This window comes from Mustela nivalis (assembly GCF_964662115.1).
Source record: "Mustela nivalis genome assembly, chromosome: 20".
Lineage (NCBI taxonomy): Eukaryota > Metazoa > Chordata > Mammalia > Carnivora > Mustelidae > Mustela > Mustela nivalis.
This window is the reverse complement of record NC_139039.1, coordinates 28,579,796-28,603,679: the sequence shown is the minus strand read 5'-3', so window position 1 is coordinate 28,603,679 and position 23,884 is coordinate 28,579,796. Positions and strand designations below refer to the sequence as shown.

General features: G+C 40.7%; 1 protein-coding gene across 5 annotated transcripts in view; it reads left to right on the top strand.

The window, feature by feature from the left end:
• TENM3 (teneurin transmembrane protein 3) overlaps window positions 1–23,884 on the top strand; it is a 2,451,411-nt gene that overhangs the window by 2,375,460 nt on the left and 52,067 nt on the right. For all 5 annotated transcript variants that reach the window (XM_082715814.1, XM_082715812.1, XM_082715813.1 and 2 more), the window contains 5 exons: window positions 13,551–13,767; window positions 14,788–14,907; window positions 15,535–15,796; window positions 20,936–21,203; window positions 22,507–22,650. In XM_082715814.1, coding sequence (XP_082571940.1) covers window positions 13,551–13,767; window positions 14,788–14,907; window positions 15,535–15,796; window positions 20,936–21,203; window positions 22,507–22,650 — 1,011 coding nt within the window. The remainder of the gene's footprint in view (window positions 1–13,550; window positions 13,768–14,787; window positions 14,908–15,534; window positions 15,797–20,935; window positions 21,204–22,506; window positions 22,651–23,884) is intronic.

The window sequence follows — 23,884 nt, the reverse complement described above, 5'->3', positions numbered from 1 at the left end:
TGATGAAAGCACGGGTGGGAAAAAAAATAGTGAAGAAAACAGCATCTGTGAAGCCGTTCTCCCGGTGTCTGTGTATCCTAAACGTCACAGCCTCTGAAAGATGGGACAGTCCACCCCGGGTAGGCCCCTGGTTAAGAAGTAGTTCTTTCCCCTGTTGTGCACAGTTTCATTTCAGAGAATAAAGAGGGGCAGCTGGTGATTACTTCTCCCGTGATGACGTGGGTGTCCCTTGTCGCCGCTCAGTTGAGGCGTGCATTTAGGCCTGAGTTTTTAGAAGGGACTTAGCTCCTAGCCGGGCCTCGGCGGCCACTTGCTCTGTGCTGGAGGGTGTGTTTCCCCACCTGCCTCCTTCGTTCCTCCTGCGGTCTGGGAATGTCCGCAGGAGCCAGACAGGCTTGTGAAGAGAGCAGGTGTTGGAGTCGGTTCTTCACCCATCCTTGGACCTATGTGACGTCACAGTTGCTTCATCTATGAAACAGGAACAAAGGAGTTTTTGAAAGAGTTAAGCGAGAGAATGTAGGTACTTAGTACATTGTACTTAGTACTTAGTACATCGCCAGGCAAATAGTACGTCGTTAGTAGCAGCTGCTCGGACTCCATTTTCCTTTTGCTTTCGTCTTGGCTGGCTGAAATTCATAGGAGGTTGTCAGGGAAGAGTAAGTCTTTTCTTTCCTACATAGAGTGGATATGTTCTTTGGGAAGCAGAGGGACTAAAACCAACCCTCAGTCCCCCCAGCAACAATCATTCCTCCAATGCACATGTGCACGTACTATACCTACAAGCACATGCACACATACTACACTTGCATGCACATGCGCACGTACTACACCTACACGCACATGCGCACATACTACACCTACACGCACATGCGCACATACTACACCTACACGCACATGCGCAGGATACGCGTACCGTCTTTCTCAAACCCGGTGTATGTCATCTTCCAGACAACGCGCTGCCATTCTCCCCTTTAGTTTCTAACAAACTGTTCAATTTCCTTTTTTTTTTTTTTTTTAACTTGGGCTGTCGAGAAACCTGAGCCACAAATTTGAGCCAGAGCTTCTTTTCCTTTTTCTCCTGATAGATATGGTGGTCCTTAGCCCTCAAAGCTTTTCCTACCTAGTTAATACCTTGTTGCCTCAACCGCCCCCCGCCCCGTAACTGCACGCTTTGTAGAAATGGCAGCATTTATTCTCCAACCGCAGCCCAGATGGCAGCTTTCCTCATTGCTCTTCCCCCAAGAAGCCCCTGCCCCATTGTTTTCTATTGCCTAGGGAGGAAGGGGAGCTTCTTTCCTTCCTTGATCGTTTATTCCAGATTTTGTCTTCTGAAAGGAGATTACATTGTGGAGGTTACAAACTCTCTCAGAGGGAAGCAGACTGCAGGGCCAGGTCTGCAGAGAGTGGCAGAGTAATTTAGGGGCTAATCAACTCTTTAGTGTTGTTATCAGCTAAGGAGGGTTTTCCCTTGCCTCAAAATTTATCAGCTGTGAATTGGCCTGTTCCCCCTTTGTTTATTCTTATTAGCATGAAACTATGCTATCTCTAGGCTTCCCTCTCCAAGGGGAAATCTGAGCAGATAGAAGACCTCCTGTGGATTCTTTACTTATCTCATATAATTTATATTCCTGTTCCTAACCTAATTTTGCTGATCTTCTGAGAAGGAATCTCAATGCCAGCTTTATTATACCTTGAGATCATAACCCTGGTGCCTTATAACCTAAGCTAGAGGGTGGCTTGAACTTAAGCATGGACTGTATGAATAAAGACAGTATTTTCTACACCAAACCCCAAATCAAGGCACGTAATCAGGCCATTAAGGCTGTCGTTGTCCCTATATGAGGTCAGGAGAGCAGAATATTTAAAATAAGGCCCATACCTAAAATTTCATGACATATGCTAATTTGTGCTGGGATAGAACCATTGCTCAAAGTAAGTTTGTTGTCAGACGGTGAGGTTGCCGGAAAGGAGCCAAGTAGTTTAACATGTTAAGTGACTAAGGGAGGAAGAACAAATAAAGAGGTTGATTTGGCCCTAACCAGCTACTAGACCAGTCTGAGCAACATTGTACAACAAGATCTTTGCTTAAAAAAATAAGGGGCACCTGGGTGGCTCAGTGGGTTAGCCCGTGCCTTTGGCTCAGATCATGATCTGAGTCCTGGGATGGAGCCTGGCATCGGGCTCTCGCCTGCTTCCCCCTGTCTCTCTGCCTGCCTCTCTGCCTACTTGTGATCTCTCTCTCTCTGTGTCAAATAAATAAATAAAATCTTTAAAAGAAAAAAAAAAAAAAGGTTGCATATTATCCCCCGAACTGAAGAAGAAACATTAAAAAATTTTAGAAGGGACATCATATTTGGGGAAATAATTATATTTTTTTCTTAGACCAAGTGTCTTCCTTCTCCTCTAAAATGTACTTTTTCTTTACCAAATCTGGCTTGCCTCCTCTCCCGTAAGACTACAAATCCTCAACATCTGCATCACACTGAATAGGTGCACCTCTTTGACCCTAGAGTCCCATTTCCCCTTTATGTCTCTAAAGTGTGTAAGAAAAGGCAGTCTTGAGGCATCTGGGTGACTCAGTGGGTTAAAGCCTCTGCCTTCAGCTCAGGTCATGATCTCAGGGTCCTGGGATCAAGCACCACAGTGGGCTCTCTGCCCCTCTGTCTCTGCCTGCCTCTCTGCTTGTGATCTCTCTCTCTGCCAAATAAATAAATAAATAAAATCTTAAACAAACAAAAGGCAGTCTTAGGAGGGAATTCAGTATGAGGCATGGAAGGAAGAGACTACCAATGAAATGCAATGGGGAAATTTATCTGTAGCTCCTCCCTCAACACCCGCACAGTCATAAGAAGTGACTCTTCTATTCGAGTGGGCCTTATTTCTTTAAGGCTCAAATAAACAAACTTGTCATGTACCCAGGGTCACCGGCATTTCAGAACTGAGGGCAGTCTTTTACCCATGGTAAAGGCCCTGACAAAGCTCCCCACTCTGTATGGAGTCAACCAGATACCTCCCCAAACTGCTTCTCAAATCTAGCTCCGGGGTCCAACGGAGGCTGTTGGCACAGAGCCTCTGCAAAAAGGCAGGCAGTGGAATAGAAGACGTTTAAATCACGCAGCAGAAGTTGGAAATGAATTGCCAGGCCAGGTAATTGCATATGATGTGTCCCAGCCTCACCATATCCTGCCCTACTTGAGAAAGCTTTCAGGGCAGAGAATGAGCAGAGCATGCCTAGCCTTGGCTTATCAATATTTCTTCTTCTACTCCTTCTGCGCCTACAAAGTCAGCCTCCCTGTGGGCCAAGCCATTGCTTGTTCGAATTCCAGAGCTCACTCTGATGGTGAAGTTGCTAAGATCAGAGAAAAGGCAGGCGAAGAGCGGGGAACCGGTCACCATTTAGTGCAGTGTGACCGGAACTGGGGTGTCAGAGCGTGAGCCTCCGCTGCCTCATTCTCTACTCGAGTGTCCCCCTTAGTCAGCTTCTGAAAATGGCCCCGTCTGTCTCCCCACTTGCCTGACCACGGGCTCCCGCCTCCCCTCCACAAGGACATCCCTAGTGTTTATTATTCTCACCAGGAGAGACTCTTTGGTGGCGCACGATAGAAATTCCATTCAAACGGTCTTAAGCTTTAAAAAAAAGAAAAACTTATGAGCTTATATAACCGAAAAATACAGAGAGAGCTGCACCTGGGTGTTTCCACAATGGTAACAGAAATCTGGGTTAATTCATCTGTCAGCTCTGCTTTATTCCGCGTGGCACCACTCTTGGCCTGTCTCTTCCTCAGAATGTCCCCCCAGCAGCTTGGCTTCACATCGCACAGCATAACAGCCCCACACAAGGAGACAGCCTTTCTCGGTGGTTACAGGAGGCCTGGGTCTGAGCCTGACCCTCATCGGCTTGAATTATGTGCCATGCCCGCAGAACAGTTGACATTCTGTCACTAGAAGAAAGGGGTGTGGATGTGGGATACGCAGAAAAACAGATTCTACCGCAGGAATATTATCGTTATCCACAGCATTTCATTTTCGTCTAACCAGACAATATAATCCAATAACTACTTCGTACAGCTCATAGAATTCTGTTACTCTCAGGAGAAAATCCTCCATTCCTTCTTTCCCACAGAATTACAGTCTTCTCACATGAGAACAAGAAAAGCAGCCCCGAACCTCCGTACGCTTTCCAACCCCCAGGATGGCAAAGCGCTCTCCAGTTCCCCCTACATCCTTTTATAAGCATGGCTGTTTTTTTTTAACGTGGTGTGCCCACTGAGAATCTCATTCAGTACAGGGTTTCTTGATTTTAAATAGCTCCCCAGATGGTGACCCCACTATGCAAGCATCAAAATGCAAAAGCTTGCCAGAGGCAATTGTACCTTTATAGCAACTTAAGAAGCTTATTATCAAGACAATTTCTTGGGGCGGCTGGGTGGCTCAGTCAGTTGAGCATCCGACTCTTGATCTCAGCTCAGGTCTTGACCTCAGGGTTGTGAGTTCAAGCCCCACATTGGTCTCTACACTGGGTGTGGAGCCTCCTTTAAAAAAAATTTTTTTCAGTACATAAACAAGATGATTTCTCCAAAATATGTTATCATTGTTACCATGTTCCCATCTTCCTAGTTAGAGTACCTTTTGACATCTTGCTTCCCCTGTCTGGTCCTCCAATGGATAGCTCCCCTGTGGGTTCTTAACGCATGGGACTCAAGTCCGCTCTTAGAGATTGGGTAATTTGAGGACACAAAAATACTAACCTTTATGCAAGAATAGGGACATGCCAAAATACAGTGCCAGAAATGATACATCTTACTTGTAATTAGATAGATTTTTATTTTTTGGTTGGTTTTTTTATTGTTTAGTTTTTTTGTTTTGTTTTGTTTTGTTTTGTTTTTCTTTATTGGTTGTTTTTGTTGGTGGTGGGGGGGTGTTTTGTTGTTTGGGGGAGTTTCGTTTTTTCGTTTTGGGTTTTTGGGTTTTTTTTTTTTTTTTTTTTGTCCTTCTGAGCATTAGTTTGTGGGGATAGGTCGGGAAAATGGGCCTAGAACAGGCTTTTTCTTTTTCTTTCTTTCTTTTTTTTTTTTTTTTAAGTGGAGGCTAATGACAATAGAGAGGAAAGCACAATTCAACTGAGGTTATTCAGAAATTAGAAAGATTAAAAGCAGTCAGGAGAGAGAGGGAGACAGAACACAAACAGAAGTTTCAGACGGCAAGAAAATGTGGGAGTGCGCTAGCAGGAAAACCCAGAAGTGGGAAAGTGAATGAAATGTTAATGTAAGCAGCAGAATGAGTAGGGCGAGTGGGCAGGGCCATCTAAGTTTGGAGATTACCAGATGAAAATAAGAAGATGTTTGAAAATAGATTCCTTAAAAAGTTCTAGCAGGAAGATGGGGCTACTGTGTTCTCCAAATGCATATTAAAATAAAATTTAAATAAATAAAATAGAGAGGACCAGAATCGGGAAGAAAGGCACGGGCAGGGGGGTGGCTTAAAAAAACAAGATGAAGAAGAAGAAGCAGCAAAAGGAAGAGAAGGAGGAAAGGAGGAAATTAGGAAGGAAGGAGGAAAGAAGGAAAAGAGAAAAGAAAAGAACAAAAGGATTATAGGAGATCATAAGTACTTCGCGAGAAAAGATTCCAGGTATCAGAACGCAAGAGTGGCACTCAGAGTCTCAGAATTAAAATATATTTTCCTGGTAGATCGTAATCTGGTGGGATAATTACTACTAGTTTGAAAGACTCTACAGGCTCCCAGTTTAGAGGAGAGACCTGGGTTCTTCTGAACCCTTTTGCTCTGCACAGAATTTTTAGAGCAGTGTCAATTGCTTTCAAGGAAAGAGAAGTCCAGCCTGTGCTCTCTGACGCAAAGCACCCCAGTGGCTGCACAGTGGCACACACGGAACACGGGGTTTTACTGCTATACTGGAATAAGATTGAGAGGGAGAGAAAAGTCAAAGCCACAGAGGCTGGAATTAAACGTCCTCTCTATAATTTATAGCCAGTACCAGTAGCTGCTACTTGAGGTTTCAGAATATAGAAACGGGACAGACCCGGGATGTCTTCAGAGCCAGGTCTCCTTGATCCACGTGTCTCCGCCTTCCGGAGGTCTGCAGTCGTGGGGAGAGTTGGTAGTAGTAGCCGCAGTGTACAAAGTGCATTCGCATCGTCAAAGAGCGGATGGCTGTCGACAACTTGCTGTGTAATATTTCTGCTCCTCCTTAATGAATTAATAGGCACATTTATGTTTCTAAACTTAAATGGGATAGGTGCTGTTCTCAATTTGATTCTGCCAAAGAATCTATCTGCGTTATTATTATCATTATGATGATGATGATGACGATGATGTTACATTTGTGACCATACTCTACATTATTCATTTTTGATGTCGTGTTCCATGATTCATTGTTTGCGTATAACACCCAGTGCTCCATACAGTCCATGCCCTGCTTAATACCCATCACCAGGCTCACCCATCCCCCAGCCTCCTCCCTTCTAAAACTATCAGGTAGTTTCCATACTCTCTCATGGTTCATCTCCCGCTCTGATTCCCCGCCTCCTTATCCTTCCCTTCCTTCTCCTAATGTCCTCCATGCTATTCCTTACGTTCCACATATAAGTGAAACCATATGATAACTGTCTTTCCTTGTTTGACTTATTTCACTCAGCATAATCTCCTCCAGTTCCATCCATGTTGCTACAATAGTTGGGTATTCATCCTTTCCGATGGAGGCACAATACTCCATTGTATACGTGGACCGTATCTTCTTTATCCGTTCATCCATTGAAGGGCATCTCGGCCCTTCCCACAGTTGGCGATTGTGGACATTCCTGCTATGAACACCGGGGTGCATGTGGCCCTTCTTTACATCTGTATCTTTGGGGTAAATATCCAGTAGTGCAATTGCTGAGTCATAAGAGAGCTCCATTTTTAACTTTTTGAGGAAACCCCACACTGTTTTCCAAAGTGGCTGCACCAATTTGCATTCCCACCACCAGTGTAAGAGGGTTCCCCTTTCTCCATAAACTCTCCAACATTTGTTGTTTCTTGCCTTGTCAATTTTTGCCATTCTAACTGGTGTAAGGTGGTATCTCAATGTGGTTTTGATTTGAATTTCCCTGATGGCTAATGAGGTTAACGTTTTTTCAGTTGTCTGTTAGCCATCCGTCTGAACAGACAATTCCCCAAAGAATCTATCTTTTTAGAGATTTTTTTTCAAGCCAGTACACAGAGGTCTATCTCGTATTTTATAATAGAAACGCAGATATAGTCATTAACTTTACTACTACGTTAATAATAATTATTAATAATAACCTAGTTGTTTCTTTTTTTCTTTTTTTGCTCTTAGTGTAAGACAAATATGTTGTACATCCCTCTGTCGCTGTGTGTATCTGCATATAAATCCTTCTGTGAATGGTACAAGTCTTTCTTTTGGACAGATTTTAAGAAGTGAGATTTTTAGGTTAAGGGGTATTTAAATTTTTAATTTTCATCACCAAGTCCCCTTGCAAGTAGGTTTTACCACCATGTCCTTCATCAGGACAGGAGTGTTTATTTTCTCCATGTCTGTAGTCTGTACATAATCCTCCCACCCAAACAAAATTGTCCAACAAGTGAAAAACAGGAATGTTGCCTGACGGGTGGAAATGATTCCATTTTTATTGTTTTAGTTTACATTTCTCTAACTACTGATTCGATTGCTAATCATTACATATGCTTCTTGGCCATTTGTATTTCTTCTTTTGCTAATTGTTTATTTCTCTTGCCCTTCCCCCCCCCCCCTTTATTAGTGGCTTGACTTTTCTCTTTAATTTTTAGGACTTCTTTATATATGTTACTTATTAATTCTCTGTTGGCGTGTTGTAGATATTTTGTCCCAGGTTTTCATTTCTCTTTTCACTTTGTTGATGGTGTCTTTCATCATGCAGCAGTTTTCATTGATATGAGATAAATTTTGATGAGGCGTATCTTTTCAGGAATTCTGGGTTGTGTGTCTTCAAAAAGAAATAGGGCCTTTTCCCTTTGTAAGATTATGTAGTCTTTCATATCCTTTCTTCTAATGCTTTTTTATGATTGTGTGGGTTTGTTCATGTCCAATTAATCAAGAACATTTGAAATAACCGTTGGGATGAAAAAGAAACCAGACTCAAGGGTGAGCACAGTGCTGAGTGTTGGAAAAGGGTAAAAAAAGAAAACCAAGAGGGTGTTTGCTGCATCTTCAAGACATCGTTTTGATCTGTTTCAATCTAACTATGTCTAGGAACCAAATCCATTCTTCCATTCCTTCAGCAAATACATAGTACACTGACTTCGTGCCAAGATGTGTGCTAGATACTGGGGATACAGTGGTGGACTCAGCTCTCAAGGAGCTTCATGAGCCATTGCCTGAGCCGCTAGCTGAAGGAACGGGGAGAGGGCCCCGGGGTCCAGGGAGTAGGGGGCTAGAGAACAGGTCAGAGGTCTCTAGGCAGAGGAAACAATAATGATGAAGGCTTTTAAAAGCCACAGTAAAGGGTTCTAACCACTCAGAAGGCAGCAGAGGCCAAATAAAGAATGTATCTTAGCTAGAGAAGGGAAGTCATCACATCTGATTTCTACAGAGATGACTCTGCTGGAAGTGAAGATGAATAGTTGGGACAAGGCTGGGACCCAGGAAACCAAACTATTGAAGAGATCTTGTTGAGAGATGAGCATAGTGGCCTGAAGGGCAGTGTCCGTGAAATGTAAAGAAAGAGACTGATTCAAGAGATATTTGGGGTGAAGAAAAGAAGGACCTGATCCTTGATTAGGTACAGAGAAAAAGGAAGAGAGAAGTCAAGGATGACACTCAGGTCTCTACTTTGAGAGACTTGATGGGTAGAAGGTGGAACTATTCACCAGCTAGGAAATACAGAAGAAAACAGCTTGTTTAGAGGAAATTAGATATGCTGTGTTTTGGACCCACTAAGTTTTTGGTGCCCATATAATATCCAAATGGAAATATCTGGAAAGCAGTTTGTGGATCTGAAGTGCAGAAGAATGATTAGCCTAGACATATGTGAACATAGAGATAAAACCCACAGAGAGATACACACAAAAAAACAAGAATAGCCAGAAAGTCAAACATGATTCCAATTCAGTAATAAATGAATTTCATACATGTCACAGAATGGTGACTTTAAGAAGTAATGACAGGTTTACCTATCCACTTTGAAAATTCTGAAGTCTACAGATAAATTATTCCATCAGAATTTCTATCTCCGCCTCTAACTTGGAATGGGGGATAGGGGCTTCCAAATACTGCAGGAAAGGGTGGTAGACGTTAATTTACTTTTGAGTAAAAAAAGAAAATACCTTAAAAGAAAGTGCATGGGGGCACCTGGGTGGTTCAACGGGTTAAAGCCTCTGCCTTCAGCTCAGGTCATGATCCCAGGGTCCTGAGATTGAGCCCTACATTAAGCTCTCTGCTCAGCAGGGAGCCTCCTTCCTCCTCTCTCTCTCTGCCTGCCTCTCTGCCTACTTGTGATCTCTGTCTGTCAAATAAATAAATAAAATCTTAAAAAGAAAATGCATGATTTTTTATCCAGTCAGTAAATTAAGGTTTTGAAAAACGGGTTCAGCTATCCATAGCTACTAGAAAGCAGCATGTAAGTTTTGACAAGCAGATCAAAGCCAGAATAGGGATAACCTAGGAGAAGACCTGGAGTCAGAAGTTTTAATAATCTGGCAAAATATGCCTTGTCTAAATTGCCAGAAACAACGTCAAGAATGATTGGAAGAATACAAGGAAGAGAACAGGGTAGAAACATTAAAGTAAGACCAGAGATGTCAAGCTATGACCTCTGGGGCAAAGGCTGTTTTTGTTAATAAAGTTTTATTGGAACACACCCATTCATTTCCATAATGTCTACAGCTACCTTTAGCTCTGTAAAGGTGGAGTTGAAAGGCACCACAGAGACTGCGTGGCCCACAGCCAAAATTATTTACTACCTGGCCCTTTGCAAAGTAAGTTTGCCAACCACTGTTAGAGTCCCACAAAAGCCTAATGTAAGATGAGAACCTGTTTTAAGATAATAACTAGAGCTATAATGTTCAGGATTGAGTGGATGGAAGCATCCACTAGATTATCTGCTTTCCATCAAAGTACCACTTGTATTGCAAAGAAAGAAAGGCTCTTAACTGATCACTGAATTTATTATCCAGTGGGTTTTGAGCATTTATGATTTTTTTTATTTTTCATGATTAATTCTATTCGATATGATGTCTATACCAATATAAATTTAAACCAAATGAATATCCCTGGTACTAAAAGGAATCTCAACGATTTGGGGAAACTATTCCACAAAGACAATTTTACTACCGTGTACATTTAAGCAAGTGGATAATCAACTTAGTTGTATTAGGTAGCCCTAGCTATGTAAGCACAAAGAATGAAAAAATGTTCTCTCAAGTTATAGGGAGCCAGATTCATAACTATCCGTCACTTGCTTGGGCGAGTTACTGATAAACTCTGCAGAAAAATAACAAACTGTGTGTCCCTGCATCTTGGCTGTTGAAATGAGATTCTTTGTCTGATTGATGTTAGCAGAGAGGCTTGTAAAAATGCATTTCCAGCTGATTCGTTCAGAAGGTGTCAATCTCTTGCAGTCTTATGACCCGCAGACGACACGCCAGATGTACATTTGCTTTTTATAAACTAACAAAGATGAATGACTACATGTGAACATTCCTCTTCGGCAACCTATTGCCTAAAGGAAAATACTGGAGTTGTGGCGTGGTTGGGGGGGGGGGGGGGACGAGGGCATCTAATCTTTAATTTGTAAGATTAACAGAGATAAAATATAAGAATTGGAAGTCCTTTCTCTAGTGAGTTGTTTCTATTTAGGTTAAAGAATGAATTCAAGGGAAAAACCTGCGAGAAGATAAAATATTTGTGTTAAATAATTCTCCCAACCATACACACACCCATTCAAAAGTCATGAAGTGAGAACTCTTAAATATATCCTAAAACACATAACTGAAGATTCCTTATAGTCTCAATATATAATCATAGATTGTTACTGAAGGGGCTTTATTTTTTAATTGGTTTCTTTTGAAGCCAGAAATGATACTGGAGCATTAGTTCAATAGTCTACTACTTTAAAAATCCAAGTCTTAATAACTCTTTCTATTTCTTTGAGAGAGACACAGAAAAAAATATACAATGTGTTACATTATTATAGCTTTGTGAAAAGTAAGCCTGTAGCATAGTTTTATCTTTCTTCCAGAAATACAGAGAAACATTGAGAGATATTTTTCATCCTCTTGGCCTTTTGGCTAAGAAAGTATTTTGATAAATTTATATAAAATTTCAAAGCTCAGTTTCACTTGATTTGCTTAAAACATGATTTAAATTTTTATCAAAGGAGTAAAACTACACTTTCAAATAATTAACACATTTTTTAAAAAATGTAACAGACATCTACATAAAAGTTATGTAACTATCATAAAGAAACAATATATAGGAAGATCTGCTGGTCAGAAATTCTGACCCATCATGGTAACAAATTAAAATATGTAAAAGGAGTCCAACACCCTAAATTTAATTCAAGTATTCATGTATTAATCTTGTTTTTCAACTACAAGAGAAATAGTGAAGGGATTTTTAGTTATTGTTGCTAGGTAAACTAAGTCTCTTTCGGTATTAAGTGACAGAAAACCGAACCCACACAGGCATGAGGAAGAAGAGAATGGCTTGATTTCTACAACTGAAAAGCCCGGGATCACAGGTGCAGCTTGTTGCAAAAACCCTAAAGATACCACGATGACCTCTTATTTTTCTCTCCACCTCTTGGCTCTGCTTCTTCAACAGCTACATGGCTTGGGAGGTTCTCCTATAGGAGCAGTTGGATTGAGGCAGCAGTCGCAACCTCACAGCCTTACAGCTCCAACTGGTGGGGGTGAGGGAAAGGGGAGTCTCTGCAGACGGTTCCTGAAATTCACTCCAGAGAGACAAGTTAGGTCAAATGGACACTTCTGAGCCAAACATGAAGGGGGAAATGCACAGAGACTGAGCGGTGGGGATGGATGGATATGGAAATGAAAGTGTACAGCTGTTGCCCAAAGAAGAGGAAATGAGTTTTGAGAGAACTCACAAGTGTTCACTACAATTCTGCTTCAGGTGGGCAAAATGACCTAAGGACGCTGATCCAGGGCCTCTCATCTCGGTTCTGACCTTACCTGTGTTGTTGCTGACCTACTTTTAGACTGGACAACATTAACTCAATTTAGTCTATCTTCTTGCATCTGGGTTTGCTGTCAGATAATGAAGGGGCAAACTTATATTCTATTAATAAGAGTGGCCTAAAGCCAAAACAGCTTCGTGGCTAGTATGGTTTTTGTTTTTTTTTTTTCCAAATAGAAGTTATTAGAAAAGCCCTTGTGTAAATAAAATATGTAGGTCAACTAGATATTTTCAACTGGGTTTGCCATAATAAGGTCATACTAAGACTTGAGATTTGGGTTTGAAGATTTTAAGACCATGTGTCCAATCTCTCAAGAACGATTTAAAGTCTTCAGAAACTAATGTTTTTATTAATCTATACTGAGAAAAGTCATTGCCAAGCAGATCAAAATCCATGTATCAGCTGGTCAGTGAGAGAATGATCTTAAGGGATAATGTCACTAAGTCATTGTAACCTAACACTCTTGTCCACTAATGAGTTGGTTTATGTTTTTTAACTAACACTTTTTATTTTATTTTATTTTTTTGCATGTTTAATTTTTTATTTTTTATAAACATATATTTTTATCCCCAGATGGGATTGGGAGGGAGTTGGTTTATGTTTTGAACAAAATACTTAAACATGGGCCGTGGAAGGTGGTTTCCTTTTGATGTTCCTGGAGAAGGCGCTAGCAGATTCTTTCTATCCATTACACTTTTCACGTCACCAGCACTGTAGGTCAATTTTCTTGTGGTGGGCTTCTTGTCATTTCCAATATTCCAACTCACTTAACATTTTCACATTTTAAAGTAACACCTCCATTTTTGTGGCCGTCCTATGAGGGGCTCAGGGTCCTGTTCAACATTTGAGGGATGCCTTCACTTTATCTGGAACATACTTTACCTTCCTGGAGAAAGCTATGTCCTCGAAAACTGGTTGGCTCATCTCATCCATTGTACCTTGAATTGTATTAGCTTCACTTCACAGACATTCATTTTCTGACCTTTCCCCAAATTTTAGAACTTCACCCTACATAGGTCCAAAACCACAGACCCATGGTGCTCCCTGTGTTAACTCTGACTGCATTTTCTCTAAAATAGAGAAGGCATCCATAATTAGAATTAAAACAAATCTGTAGTCCTTCCTACTCCTAATAGATTATTCCAATCAGCAATTTTTAATTTCTTGCTCAGAATCCGCCATCTCCAATCCAAACATTTACTCCACGCGAAAGAGGCTGCCAAGTCTTTCCAAAAAGCGTGCCTCATAGAAATCACTCTCAGAATCCAGGAAGATTCCCTGGATCTGAAAGAAAATGAGCCAACGAACAAAACACATACGAAGAGGAATTCTCTGACCGGCTTGCACTTCTCTCTGCAGATGGGCTCGTTGACTGTATGGACCCCGACTGCTGCTTACAGAGCTCCTGCCAAAACCAGCCTTACTGCCGCGGACTACCTGACCCTCAGGACGTCATCAGCCAGAGCTTGCAGTCCCCCTCACAGCAAGCCGCCAAATCCTTCTACGACCGAATCAGTTTTCTTATAGGGTCCGATAGCACCCATGTCATACCCGGAGAGAGCCCTTTCAATAAGAGGTTAATGCCTTTTCTCCTTCATGTCGATTTGTAGCCATGTTATCAGTAGTTCCGTGCACGTTAGACGAAATGCTGAGGACTGTGAATTTGAGGAGCGAGCTTTGCCTTTCAACGCAGTTTTTCCTCTTTAGGCAAATCCCTCACCAAACCTCGCATCTCGGGCGTTTTTGACACAGTTCACGTGCTTTGTCGATTTCAGTACCTGAGCCGTAACAGGACATCCCATTAAGGAGTCAATAAATCTTCATTTAACTAGTTGATTTTGTTAGCGCAGTTGGAAATGTTTCAAGAGAAGCAGTGAAAAGACCCCAAAAGGCAAAACAGAAGTGAGCTTTTTTTTTTTTTTTTTTAGCTGAGCTCGCTAAATAATATAAATTATGAATTAATGTAATGGAACTGCTAACGGCATGGCAATAAGATTGCATAAGCTGTTTGACTGGTGCTTTGCAGAGCAGTAATGACCTGAAAATAAACCAGTAAGTGAAAGCAGGTGTCCTGTGTCTCACTGAGTAAAAGAAGATGATTTACACTAGAACTCCTGGATCTGCCGTAATTTAACAGCATTAATGCAGTTAGACCCAGCAGTTGATTAAAAGTTGTTGCACAAATGTGCCTTATTGCCCCTTTAAATCTTATACTTCTTGGTCCCTGCAGATTTACGGATTGCCTTGGAATTAATTGGAAGGTATACTTTTCTTCATGTAAGCGCCAGATATATGACTTATGAAAAAGCGCAGTTTATAATTTTTAAAAATCCATCTCTAAATTATGGGTCTTGATAACTCTCCAAAACGCAGATTGCAACAAATTAAAACCCCGGGTAAACACTAGGCATTTAGAGAATGTGAATTGTGCTGAATTAAAAGGGGCATTGTCTTGGGACTCTTTGGGTCTGGTTTTTGTGAATAACAAGTGTGTGTGACAGTGTTATTTTATGCTTAGGTTGAATTATCTCTAAATCATGATAATGTGGGCCCGAGAAGACGAATGTTCGTTTTAATTCTTCTACTTTTCCCACAGCCTTGCATCCGTCATCAGGGGCCAAGTACTAACTGCTGACGGAACTCCACTTATTGGAGTAAATGTCTCGTTCTTCCATTACCCAGAATATGGATACACTATTACCCGTCAGGATGGAATGTGAGTTAAGTTAGTCCCACGGCACTCCCTCTGTTTGAAATATTCTCAGTATAAAAACTGGGCATTCTTATATCTCCCAGGATGTTTGATTATCCCTTTTAATATAGAACCGCATCAACTAATAGGCTCCAGAACTCTGTGACGGTGTGTGGCAGAGACTTAAAGTCACAGGCTCGTGTAGCTCCTTAAAAATTGATTTCATTTGCTAAGACATGATAACGGTGTTCTGGTTTTGTAGGAGAATTTTCTTTGTTTGAGAAGATTCATGTTGAAATATTTAGGAGTGACCTTCCATAACACCTACTACTTAAGCTTAGATGGTTCTGAAAAAAAATAAGTAGGTGGGCAGATAGATAAAGCAATTCTGATTGCTTCTCGGCCTTTTGGCTAAGATCAAGTGATAAAGCAAATTTGGAAAGATGTTAATAAATTGGTAAATCTTAGTAAAAGGCGTCTGGGTGTTCCTTGAATAGTTACTTTAATATTCCTGTAGATTTGCAACTCTGTCGTATATGGGTTGGGAGAAAAGTTGGTTTCCTTTGTAAAGCGAATTTATTTAAGGAGCGGAGTGTTGTTGGAAGCGGTGTGGGATCAAATCATTCACCAAGTCATCTTGTTTTTTCTTAGGTTTGATTTGGTGGCAAATGGCGGGGCCTCTCTTACTTTGGTCTTCGAACGCTCCCCATTCCTCACTCAGTACCATACCGTGTGGATTCCATGGAATGTCTTTTATGTGATGGATACCCTCGTCATGAAGAAGGAAGAGAATGACATTCCCAGCTGTGATCTGAGTGGATTTGTGAGGCCAAATCCCATCATTGTGGCCTCTCCTTTATCTACATTTTTCAGATCTTCTCCTGAAGACAGCCCCATTATTCCCGAAACACAGGTAGGATGTTCTAGCGGCGGTACTTGTAAGGAAACTGTTTTCAGATCATGTGGTTTCCAAAGAATCTTAAAAAAGGATTTTCAGAATTCCAGCACCATCCTAAATCATTCCACAGACTGAAACACAGAATGTAGGATATGTAGGGGAGGAGGGTATACGTGTGCATGAATAGTTAATACTATAGTAGGATATCTAGTTATTTCCTAAAGATATATTCAAAAAACTTTTTTTGTTCAGGCTATACTATGTCTGTATATATTTATTTAGTTGTAGCTAACAGCTTAAATTCAACAGCGAATAACATCTTCATTCATGTACTTGTTCACTGGAAAAAGGTTTTGATACCAATATGCTCCTGATGTCCTACTGACAGGGTAACAAGTGCTGTTATACGTGGTCATTACTGTCCATGACTTTCTGTTAAATTATAATTATAAGTTTAAAAAGTGATCAGAAAAGATGACTTTTAGCAGCAAATGTTCATTAATTTTCTCAAGACATTTTTATCTGAAAAAACTTGGTATTAAGTCTTACATTCTAACAGTTTATGATAAAGCCTGTTCTCCTCAGGGGGGAAAAAAACTATATAACTTTCCTAAAAATAACCAGACTTTCACTATTCCTTTTATCTTCTGAAATATCTGGAGACTGTCTTCCTTCCTCTTTCTGTCCAATTAGAAAAACCTTGGGGTCTTAAAGATAGGACATTAGGTAAAAGAATACTGGACTTTATTCATAAATGGCTAAGTAAAACTATGTGGTCTTTATTTTTTTAAAAAAAGATTTATCTGCGACAGAGACAGACTGAGCAGGGGGGAGGGGCATGAGCATGAAGCTGGACACAGGGCTCCATCCCACCACCCCGAGATCATGATGTGAGCCGAAATCAAGTTGGTCGCTTCACCAACTGAGCCACCCAAACACCCCAGAAATATGCTGGTTCTAAAATACAGCAGCACAGAGCAGCTTTGTCCCATTCACTCTTAAAATATTTATTTGACACCAGGCATTGTTAGAATAGAGCGAAGCAGTAAGCCAATCAGACCAAAGCTCCTTGGTCTCAAAGAGCTTTAGAGCTAATGGGAAGAGAGACAAGAAATGTTGTCATACATACAAATGTATGTCAGCTTGTGAATACAACTTACTTTTCAAAGATAAAACAGGGTCAGTTGAGGGAGGTACAGTTTTGCAAAGTGTGGTCCAGGAAGGCCTCCTTGATAAGTTGATGTTTCAGCAGAAAGTTTAAGAAAAATGAAAGAATAAGTCCCCAAATAGAAGGATATTGCAGTTCGTGCTGGGAGCAAGTTCAGAAGCTCCGAGCAAAGACCATGCTTGGCTTGTTCACAGAGTGGCACAGAGACCAGCAGGTGTGGCTTGAGGGAAGGGGTGACACACAAACCACCAATCACTGAAGACCGTGGCCGCCTTTTTTTTTTTTTTTTTAAGATTTTACTTATTTATTTGAGAGAGAGAGCGCGTGTGGAGGGTGGAGGGGGCACGGGGCAGAAGAGGGAGAGAATCTCAATCAGATACTCCTCACTGAGTATGGAGCCCAGTGCGAGGCTCAATGCCACAACCATGAAATCATGACCTGAGTCAAAACTAAGAGTTGGACCCTTAACCAGCTGAGCCACCCAGGCGCCTCTACTGGTTTCCTTCTTCAAAAGGGGCACTGTAGTTGCTACACTAAGAATATTCTCTATTGGGCAAAGGTTGAAACAAGGGGACCAGGTAGGAGACAGTCTCCGTTTGGAGAAGTGATGATGGATTGGACAAAGGAAGTTGGGGCTGAAGGGATAAGAAGTGGGTGTGTGCTAACGGAGTCCAGGGCAGAGGTTGGGAGTAAAACGTAAACTTGGGGGTCATTAGTGACACAGAAAAATAGAAAGCATAGGAGGAGATCCCCTAGGGAAGGAGTGCAATTAGATAGCAGACAAGATGAGCCAAGAAGGTCTGGGATAACAGGTTAAGAACTCTTACAGGCGAATGCAATGCAGAAGAGACACCTCAATGATTTACTGCGTAACCGTCAAGCCAGCTTTGAGCGAAAGCTTTTGGAAGTTCACTATAACCTTGTGCAATGTAGTACTTCCTCCCCAGAGGCCATCTTGCAGTAGCTCTGAACTTCTTAGCCCACTCCTTAAGTAGATTTAACCTCGAGACTCTGTCTATAGGTGGCAGAGTTTTAGTAAACTGAGTCATTGAAATGGGTTTCAAATAGTCAGCAATTCCAGGAATGCCTGAAGGATCTGTTGGGTTTTTTCCCTCCATTCCACCAAACAGTCTGCAGACATTTAGTAGAAATTTACTAAGAGCCCAGCATATATGAGGTACTCTACAAGGATAAAAAGAATAATACAGACACGGATTCCTACCATTCTAAATGTGATCCAGATTTGAAGGAAGAGCTCTGCATGTTCAAAAGAGAAGTCTATTCCTAAGGAAGCCAAAAAGGGCGTCCCAGAGGAGGTCGGCCTTCAGAGTGGGGAAAGGATATTCCAGATTGACGACAATGTGAAAGCAACCACACAGTGGTAAAAACAAATGATAGTGTATTAAAACTGGTGAGCTACTTAAATATAGGGCATGTAAGAGATAGGTTGGGGCTAGAATATGAGTGGCCCCAAAATACCACACAGTGGTACTGAATTCTTTAGGCAATGTGGAACCAGGGGGCCCATGGTCCCTTTTGCGGATCTCTCTAAAGCTAACTCAAGACACAAAATGTGTAATTGATAGAAGAAGACAGAGAAATCAGTGAACTGACTACTGTTCACTGTATTTCTGTACATAGCCGGCACTGAGATGGGGAGGGCCCAACACTCAGCATGGTGGTGGAAGTGGAGAAGAGGGAACAGATTAGACTGAGATTTGGAAGGTAGAATTGACAAGATATAGTTTCTTTTTTTTTTTAATGACTGGATATGAAACTTTATTTATTATAAAATAAAATATTTGTTAATTTACTATAAAACAAAACAAAAATAACAAAATTAAAGAAAGTAAGTCTCCTATTTTATTACCTCTTTTACATTAATTATAGTGCCTAACTAAATATTTAATGGGGTGAAGAGTGGGGCTTACAGATCACACAGATGGCAAAAAAATAGGCTGGATGTTTATTTTTCCTCCCTGGCTGGGTGTACTTTTCCCACTAATGCAAAATAACACGGTCAAGTTAAATTACATAGGAGAAACACGTGTTTTAATGAACTAAATTACAGATATTTGTTCCATGGAAGTAGGTTAATGATGACAAAGATAATAATCTGTTATTAAAATCAGGGATAACATATGATATTTCGAATTAGAGAAGCAGGTCCTACCAGATCACAGGAAGTATCTATTTAATTAATGAAAGACTACCTTACATATAGAAAACCTATCCGATTTATGAGAAAGTATTTTGAAAATAAATTAAGGGGAAATAAATTATATGCCTTAGGGTTCAATCACTTACATTTTCAGAGCCATTTCAAGAGTCACAGAATCCATTTTTCAAGCCAACCCATGATATTTCACCCTAATGATGGAAGAACAATGAGTTCCATTTACATTATTCACTCTGTAGCCTACAGCCACACCAAAGTGCTGTCAATCTTAAATGTAATGTTCTCTGTGAGTCTAACGGCTCTAGAAAGTTTCCGTACGGCCATAAACTATTGGGCTTCAGAGTCTCTGTGGCCGAAGTCAGTGCACATGTTCCATAAGGAAAACCCCACAGTTGTGAGCAGGTGCTGAGTAGAGCTATGCCTTCTTCGTCCATGGGACCGCATACCATTGCTCTTGACGCCACCACTGGCCCCCGGCCACAGTGGTGGTTTGCTCAGCTCATTCTCTGGTGCTACTCGCTTATACGCAGACTGACCACTACAGCCTCACTATCCTGGGCCCTACGACAGTCATTGCAATTTGGAGACGACAAATAACCCATCAATCCCAACTGTTCTTTGCAAGAGGACTGGATTCTACTGACCGCTACATTGCTATGCTAAGATTTTTCTAACAGTCTGAATAATGAATCTTGGTCAGCCAACATGGAGAAATCTTAGAGAATGTTATTTAATTCTTGGTGGACAGAATGGTGACTTCTTGGTGCAGAGTCTTGAGCCTAGACGGCCTTGTACTTTGCAAGATACATAGGGTAGTAAACCTCTGAAAACCTACCGTTGTTAGCCAAATAGGAGCTTAGCAGTGGTCATTAGCATCTGCGCTGTCAGGAAAAGACGTTATATGCTACACAAATACATTTTCAAAATAATGTAATATTTCTAAAATACTTTGGCATAGGTCGATATAAATTTGTTGATGTTCAATGAGCCAGTCACAGTGATGGGTCAATTGTGGGGTTAAGAATATGATCTTTTAAAATCTAAAAAGGAGAGCATTCTTAGGCAGGGAATTATTTTAACTTTTCACAGTCCAGTTTCAACTCAAGAAGTACACATTGAGGGACTTGTGTGTGTGTTCAATAACATACTAGTTGTTCTCTCCGGGAGAATTTATGCAGCTCTGACCTCTTAGTCCATCTACCATCATATCAAAAACCAGCAGTGAGTCCTCGCTCAGCATTTAACTAATTATGAGAATATGCGTCTGTTATATTACCTCTCAGCATGGGTATGGAGTTCACTACAATTTAACCCAATGGAATTGGTCTTTTCTGTACCCACTCCTGTCTTTCTAGGCTGTAACCATTCAGCTGCCAAGGCCATAGATGTAGGTCTAATCCCTAAATGAGGCAGCTGTCATAGGCCAGAACTTTGGCCCAGACGGCATCCCTGCTCTAGGCTAACCATCTTACAAATGTCTGCTCGAATTCTCCAGGATGACAGGGGTGAACGATGGGTTAGTCAGTCTGCTGTGACTATGAGCTAATAAAGTCCGTGCGTGTCGGCTCTGTGTCCTGTATGAGAAGTAGCACCTGAGGTGTGATGAACTTGAGTGAGTGACAAGAAGCTTTGAGGAGGAGAAAAATTGGGCTGCCAGCAGAGTTACTTTTAATTATCGAATAAAGTAACAGCTCAGATGTGTCTTTGCTGTCCTATTTCAGTTGCTGGGCTCATTTCCTTTAAATCTATTTTAGCTAATGGTTCACCTGTGACCCAAGTTTGAAGTTTCTACTTTATGCACACCTAGGTGCTCCATGAAGAAACGACCATTCCAGGAACAGATTTGAAACTTTCCTACTTGAGCTCCAGAGCGGCGGGATATAAGTCAGTTCTCAAGATCACCATGACCCAGTCTGTCATACCGTTTAATTTAATGAAGGTTCACCTTATGGTGGCTGTGGTAGGAAGACTCTTTCAGAAGTGGTTTCCTGCCTCGCCAAACCTGGCCTATACTTTTATATGGGATAAAACAGACGCCTATAACCAAAAGGTCTATGGTCTGTCGGAAGCTGTTGGTAAGTTCCACATCGATATAGTCTGCGTCAAAATAATTGTCTTGAAGTCAGAACTCCCATGAAGTCGACTGTCACCCATGGAAATCATTGGATAAACAGATGGGAAGACAGTAAGATGGACCTTGGGGAATTTTAAGCTGGTTGGTGGAGACCTGCCATGGGAAAAGGGAATGTATTCCCTGTGATGTGGAGAAAATATCCCTTCTTTTCTGGCTGAAATTCTGTCTTCAAAAATGTTCTGAATGAGATTCCAATTTTTCCTCACTGTCCTCCTTACTTTTTTCACCTTTTGTTTTTTGCTAACCTTATCTCCTTAGCTTTCCTTACCCTTTTTTTTTAATGTGGTCTGTATCTAATAGGGTTGATTCAACACATAATGATATTTAAAAGGATATAGACAATATTTGTGTCCCAAAATTATTTCAGCTCTTTTGACTAGGAATCAGTTTTGTAGAATGACATTCTTAAAAGCCCATTGCTTACGGAATGACGGGACAACGTGATCAGAGATTGGTGTGTTGACATATATATGGTCTAGCTTCATGCTCAGGTTGAGACCAGCAAAAACTGATGGATACTTTTTGTTCTATTCGTTTTTATCAGAGAATATTCTAGATATTTTATTCTGAAATTAATGTATAACTTGGGTTTGACTCAGTTCCTATCAATCAGATAATTGCTGCTTCTCCTTTCACTTTGTTCTAAATCTTAAAATCCATGTTTCATAAGAACTCTGAAGCTTTTTATTGGTGACTTGTTCACAGTAATTTACAGCTAGCATTATCGTTCAGTCCTGATAGTAACATGTGAATATGTCGTCATGATCATACTATCTTCTCTGCTGTATTGAACCTGACTTGTCATAAACATTTTGCGCAACTTTTAATACTCTTGGAAACTAAACAGCTCTAATTATTCAGATAGCAAATATTATTTTTAGTTGTTATCATCTGATCACCACCTGGGGCTGATTTATCAGATCTAATTGCTTAACCAGGTGCCCAATCTGGTCTTCATCTTGTGCTGTGAACCCCTTGGGAAAGAAATGGTGTGAGGGGAAAAAAAATACTAGTTTCCGATCAAATCAATAGAAAAATAATATTTGAAGATAGTTTCTTAGAAAAACACCTTCTATGTTGTCAGATCTTTTCATATAAAAATAAGCTCCACGCATAAATGAGTGGAAATAGAGTCTTAGAACACAACTGTGGAAAAAAGCAGTTTTATCAAAATAATAAATTGCAATAAATAAATTTTGTCAAAAAAAGTTGAGAAGATGTACTATGCTTTGTCTTGATTCCAGTGTCGGTTGGATACGAATACGAGTCATGTCTGGACCTGACTCTGTGGGAAAAGAGGACCGCCATTTTACAAGGCTATGAATTAGACGCTTCCAACATGGGTGGTTGGACATTAGATAAACATCATGTGTTGGACGTTCAGAATGGTAAGATCTTGTTTGTAGTTAATACCACTTGCCTTGAATAGATTGTGGCAACATTTTATCTTCTGCATGCTGTAGGATTAGAATTAGTAGAAAAAATAAAGATAGATTTTTAAAGACTCTACCAGTCTGAGGTGGGAACAACCTAATCTTCTTGTGAACTTTGAATCCATCATAAATTCATCACCAAAATAGTTCTCCCACTTGAATGTAAATGACTTTGGTGCTGCACTGAAAGTACTCTATGTGGTAGTCTTCACACAGATTCACCCAGCGGTGTCTAACTCTATAGTAAGCCCAGAGTTGATTGAGGGTGCTTTAGGAAAGTTTACCAAAAATGGAGGGAGGGGGAACTTTTTTTAAAGTAAAAAAAAAAAAAAAATCCACGTGACTTTACTGAAATATTTCTGATAGATCTTAATCCTTAAGTAATTAGCCTATTCTGAGCATGTAGACTTTTTTTCAGTTCTTCTTAGATTATATGTGAGAAAAAATTGTTCTCCTGCTCAGATTGGGTTCCATATGCTCTTACTTTGTAATTATTAGGAAAAATAAAGGAATAATCTGAGAAGAAAGATTACTCATAGTAAACCTTATACTATAAAGGAATATTCTCTGACAACAGATATTTCATATATCACAGGAGATATAAATTATTTTACAAAACTTGACCGGCATAATCTCATAAAGAATGTGGTTTATATTAAACGAACTCTCTTGTCCTCACTGTGTGTTTGACGTTTTGCCCTCATGCCGCCTACACCTAAGTATTTTCTAGAAAAGCAGAACCTTAAGGTGACTTCCTCTAGCTCCCCATCCTAAACCGTATTATGCTAGTACCTCTCTACCCTGCCTTGCCAAATCTCCCTTTCCAATAGGAGATTTCCCAGTTGTGGTAAAATCTCTATCTTGGACTTCACAAAGGTTTTTGGAAGATTCGGAATTTTGAATTGAGCACGAAATACAACTAAATGTTTATGAGTATTGGTCACTTTTTCAGATTAATGTTACTTTGATATCTGTTCTTTTTATTTAAAAAATTTTGTTGTCAGAGCTGGAGAGGGTACATTTTCGATTTCCAAACATAATGAATGTACGTAGTGTCCAAGCCAGTGCTGGAGAACGCTGGTGTCTGACCTCTAGAAGAGAATCGTACCGAGCAAATCGATAGAGAGGAACCCTCCACCCGTTTCCTACCTTACAGCAGCACTGAGCTCTTCGCCCGGTCCAGCTGTAT